Genomic DNA, 5,562 nt, shown 5'->3' with positions numbered 1-5,562 from the left:
AATAACCAAGTAAATGTTTTGCTAGTGTACTTAAAACAACCTTTGCCCTAAAAAAAACTATTCCAAATTATAAGACTTTTTAACAAGATTTAATCAATGATCCTTCAAGAAAGTTAAAGGAGGATTTAGAAGAAGACTTTGATTTCTGTTATCAACTTTAAGATATTACATTTTGTATTTTATTGACCAATCCTTGAAGTGTGAAAGTGTGGCCAACCTTCTGTCTGCCACATTCTTCTGAGGACAAAATTGAAAGATTGTTGCCTTTATGTAAAGTGGGAAGAACATTGGGCCCCCAATAACAACTACCACACATCAAATTGGGCCAGAGAGAGAAATTTGAGGCCCAAAAAGGGAACAAACAGAAAATGAAAAGATGAACTTTTATAGAACATGAAGAGGAACATTCTCAAGTAAAAAATAAAGTTAAGAGCCAAAGTCAATCATAATGTCTTAAACAGCATGCTCTACCAACAACATAGCACAATAATGTTTAGATTAAGCAAAAGAATATAAGATAACAATGTTAATTATTTGATTATTGTTTCCACAAGCAAATCTATCATTTTTCTATACAATCTCCAAAAATATTGGCATAAAAAAAATGGAACCAAAACATAACTAATCCAGTATAGAGCCAAAAACAAAGAGGTGAAATATATGTGATTATATATCTATACTTATATTCTTATAGGACTTGGATATATGGAAAAAATGTGGGTTTGATAGAAAAAGGGTATTGAAGATGTTCATGATTAGTGTTTAGGCATTACTTCAGAGGTGATCGATGTGGAATGCCTTTCCTTTTATGCAAAAGCTTCTTTGGATTCAAGATGGTCTTCACTCGCCATGCTTTAATCTCTTCAGTTGATTCAGCGACCGAGATCGACGATGATTCCATTTCACTTGTATTGATTTCTAGATTATGGTTTTCCTTCCATGGAATATCTTTAAGATTTGACTCTGAATCGATGAATCTACAGCATTGATTGTTGAGTTCCATTGGAACCATAGAGACCTGAAAAGTTGAGCAATGTGACATGTTCAAGTCATGCAAGAAAACGAATGAGAGGAAATGCGAGTTTAAACCGAAACAAGAAGGAATTTCGTTTACTTTGCAGGCAATCGAGCAGAAACGATTAGGCAAGTCTTGTATGTATCTCCCACAAGCTTCACAAGTGCCTCCAAACTTCAATTTTGTCGACGGTTTCGAATCTTTTGATTGTGGACGAGGACACAAATGAACAGCCTTCTCCCCATTTATTTTATAAGTCTAGCGAATCAAACATTCGGTACTTTAGTCACAAGCTTTACCATAATTCACCACCACCAACAACAAAAAGTTCTCGATCATGATTAAATTCAATGCTTTCTCAAAGTCGTTTCCTTCAAGGATTGTTTCATTTATGGAAGCATACTTGAGCGATTAAACATCTAGAAGTATGATTTGATCACAACTTACAACCAGCAGCAACAGGTAACATGACAACTTCAGTATTAAAACTTTAGATAATTTAAGGAGGTAATAAAGGTATACCTGAATATTGCAACAATCAAGGTGGTCTTGTAAGTCGGGAACACGAACAACGTACTGATAAACGTACTTACAGATCTGTAGCCGGCGATGAACACAATGAGATATCAGGCAATGCCTACAGATAGCAATACCACAATCTATACAAAACACATTCTTTTCATTTTTTCTATTGTTTTGATGATGAACACAAGAACCAAAAAATTTGCTTTGCAAAAGGGAATTAAGCCAATCTGTTTTCCTTTTCTTCAAAAAAATCTTGCATCCTGCCTGCAATATCCATAACAAACCAATTCAATTCATTTGATGACTGCTTGTGAATAAGACTAATTTGCCAAATCATTAGAGAATCCTAACATAAACCAAAACAATACGAAATTGAGGCATCATCATCAAAAAAGTTAAAAAGAAATTAGGTATAATTTGTCAAAATTACCCATTCATGACATAAGATATGGAAATTCACTCTCAAATCAGTCACATACAATAAATTATAAGACAGTAAACTCAAACACAACCAAACATGTTTAGATGACAAAAAATCCATACTCTGAACAATCAATAAATTATAATTATAATACCCAAAAAAATGCTCAAACAAAATGATTAAATAACACCCAAAAAACAACATTCAATGATTAAGAAAGAAGAGAAACAATCTGGGTAGAACAAATTCATATGATTGAACAAAACAAACAAGAAATTAAGAAGAAACGCCATAAAGAAAAAACACCCCAAAACAGCAAAAGGAAAACAATAATAAAAACAGAGGAAACTTCAATACTCACCATATTGAAATGTAATCTGAAGGAATTTCAAGTTCTGGGTCGACGAGAAATCGATCAAAAAACACTGAAGTTGTGGGAAATTTCTTCAAGTAAATTGGGGGAAAAAAGAGCAATCAGAGAGAGAAGAACACGAATAGGCCAATATAGAGACTGTATGTGCGGCTACAAAGTGAAAACTGAATAATAACAATAGGAATAATAAAAAAATAAATAATAAAAGAAAAAAGAGAGGGGAAAATATAAAAAAGAAAAGGGGAAAGTGAGAAAATGGAAGGTGAAATGTTTTTGGAAGCTGCTGCGAACAATTGCGCCCATTAGAGTAAAAGGAAGGAAACAGTCTGCAAACGGCGGGAAAGATGAAGGGGTTTGAACCGTTGGATGATAATGTTGATCGGACGGTAGAGATTCCGTTATATTTCCGAGTGTAATGATGGGGAGTTGGATTGTGTGGGGTCCGATATGACAAATAAATTCGTTTCGCCGAAATATCCGAAATTTACGCGATCGCCGTTCTCTCTTTATTATAAATTTTTTCATTTCCAAAATTACAACAAATCAGATACAATATATTTCAATTATCAATCAAATTTAAAAGTATTGTTATTCTTTTTTAAGATACCATAAATGTTCCTTCCTTAAATTACCATATTTTATTTCTTTTTCTTTTTCTTTTTTCATTTATGTATTATAGTTTCGAACTTTTGTTCGTCTCAATACAATTATTATATTACTAAAATTCAATTATTCGGTGTTTATGTATTATATCTTTTTAAAACTATGTTTCTTCTTTCAAATATTTACCTCTTTAAGTATTTTGTTATTTTTAAATATATGTATGAATACCTTATGCTAATATCTACAAATTAGTAATATTTTAATTATTTTTTATAATATAATAAAATTATTCATTCATTTATTACGTGTTTAATTTATGTCTCTCAATCTTATACGTGATTAAAAATTACTTGAAATTTACCTTTTTCATATCTCCTTTATTCTAAAATTTAAATCACATTTTAAGAAAAGCTATCACCTTAAATTACATTCATTCCATCGGACAAATTATTATTTATCTCTTTAGGGCAGGATTCTATGTTGAATTATTAAAAAATGAATTTGAGACGTAAGAAAATTGATGGGTTTTTATTGTTTTAAATTTTAATAATTGGTATGTAGTTTCATATAAATGTTTTAAGAGTTTTAATTAGACTATGGGAATCATTTTGGAAAGCTTTTAAAACCAAACCAATGACTGATATATATTTAATAGTTCGGTCCCTAATTTTAGGTTATTCTTCGATTTAGTCTCTTGTGTTTTTTATTCACTTTGTTCTAGGTTGTTTAATTTTTAATCAACGACTAAACCATTTGCTAATGCGTCGACGTGGTTATATTGATTGACATACCATAAATTGGAGAGCTCATGTTGATATCATCTTTTAACGAATCTCTCTTGTATCTTGTATCAACACATGTATAAATTTTTTTTAACAAAATATAAAATATTTTTTAACGAAATGTCATCACGGATAATGTAAATGAATACACTACTAATAAAGAACTATAGCTTATTTTAACTTTGGTTCATTTTGTACTTTTAGTCATTAAATTTTGAAATTTTAGTTTTAAAGGTATTGGTTTAGTACTTTAACAAAATAAAATACAAGTTAAAGGATAAAAACTATCCTTAAACTTTGCAATGGATTTTAATTTATAATAAAAAAAAAAGTGAAACACTTTCATGAGTTTTTTTTTTTTCTTTAAGAAAAAATTTGTAGAGGGATTTTATCTTCTTGTGGTACAAATAATAAAGAAGTGAGACTAATTATTGTGGGACAAGACATGATAATTGTTTCAAACATTTTCATGGGTTGTACAAATTATTGGCAACCCTAATCCCATTGGAGAATGTAATCAATAATGACCCAAAAAATACAAAATAATGTCCCTGCTTTCTTTTCTCCATTTTAGCCCAATAATGTTTCCTTTAGATTATATCAAATTTTTACGACCAAAGTTCGATATTATCTACCTATAACAGATGATTATAGATACATAAAGTAGCCAAATATTGTGGGTTTAGGCGAGTATACGAGTTTAGCTTCTAACATTAGTGGATGTGTGTATGTTGACCCGAACACACAAATAAAAAAAAAAATAATTTAAATAGTCAATTCGTATGAGATGAATTGTGTATCTGCGTTTAAATGGTCATATTGCTAATGATAACAAACAATTATGGATCAAGTGAGTTTTGTAGTATTAAAGAAAAGGTTTCCTTGAGAATTTTGACAATAGAATAGACTATCATAATAATAGAATATCAAGATTTGAACTAGAATTCATCAGACAAGAATGAAGAAAACTAGAAGCTATGTTTAATTCTTCCGGCCTCTGTCAGGGATAAATGCAAGGATGAAGAGAAAGAAGAAGAAGAAGAAGGGAAGGAAAGGAGCTGTTGACGGTGAGGGACAAAGGAGACCAAGGCCAGATCATGACCACGCCTCATAATATCACAGCATGGTCTTCTCTTTCTGATGGTTGTTGGGTTTTTTTGTGTTTCTGTTTATTATTTATTATAATTATATATATTTTATATTCGATGAACCCTTCTCCCAAGGAATTAAAAATGTGTAAATTTTCCTTTTCTTTTTCCATAATTTTTCTGTTACAATCCTCGTTGTGACACATAGGGAAATAATCAGTGAACGTAGAACTGCAATCGAAATGAATGGTAAGGTAACTGATGGCATGTGGGGGAATAACAATGGAAAGAGCTTCAAAAATTCATCTTATAAAGTAAAGTTCGTATCACGTAAATTGCAAACAAAATGACATTATAGATGTCAGATTGAGTCCATATATCATTATGATTGGGAAAAAACATGTAAACATATTCAAATGAATTCTAATTCTTGGTTTACAATTAATGCATTATAGTTATTGATGGGTCCACGAATAACTTAAGTCAAAAAACTTGAAATACCAATAAAATTGCTCATATATTAAGATCCAATAAAATTAAGAAAGTGGTTAGAAATTGTTTGAATTATATATAATATTCTAAAAGTTTAAATTTGTATATACATAAAAAAAATGATGTTTGTGAATCTTGTAAACATATATTGTATTAATGTTGTTTACAAATGAAAGTTCAAAAAGTTTATAAAAAGATACAAAAAAGAGTGGTTTGGGGATCCAATTAGATGGATCAACCCCCATCAAAGAAGGCTGCAGCAT

The 5,562-nt window shown here is 30.4% G+C and overlaps 1 protein-coding gene across 1 annotated transcript; it reads right to left on the bottom strand.

Annotated features, from left to right (window-relative positions):
- Positions 1-479: 479 nt before the first annotated feature.
- Positions 480-2,669, bottom strand: LOC103504510 (protein RGF1 INDUCIBLE TRANSCRIPTION FACTOR 1). Its single transcript, XM_008468852.3, has 4 exons — positions 2,323-2,669; positions 1,538-1,804; positions 1,115-1,273; positions 480-1,018 (listed from the first exon to the last, which is right to left on the bottom strand). Exons 1-4 carry the CDS (start codon positions 2,323-2,325, stop codon positions 770-772), a joined length of 678 nt encoding a protein of 225 aa, XP_008467074.1. The 5' UTR covers positions 2,326-2,669; the 3' UTR covers positions 480-769.
- Between the last annotated feature and the right edge of the window lie 2,893 nt (positions 2,670-5,562).

The sequence above is a fragment of the Cucumis melo genome, chromosome 9 (genome assembly GCF_025177605.1).
Source record: "Cucumis melo cultivar AY chromosome 9, USDA_Cmelo_AY_1.0, whole genome shotgun sequence".
Lineage (NCBI taxonomy): Eukaryota > Viridiplantae > Streptophyta > Magnoliopsida > Cucurbitales > Cucurbitaceae > Cucumis > Cucumis melo.
This window is presented reverse-complemented; position numbering and strand designations above follow the sequence as displayed.

Bases quoted from the DNA above. Each gene is read 5' to 3' on its own strand.
- LOC103504510 (XM_008468852.3), bottom strand. The intron at 1,274-1,537 runs GTATACCTTTAT...TTGATTCGCTAG, and splicing joins TTGATTGTTGCAATATTCAG to ACTTATAAAATAAATGGGGA. The intron at 1,019-1,114 runs GTAAACGAAATT...TCAACTTTTCAG, and splicing joins TCTGCTCGATTGCCTGCAAA to GTCTCTATGGTTCCAATGGA.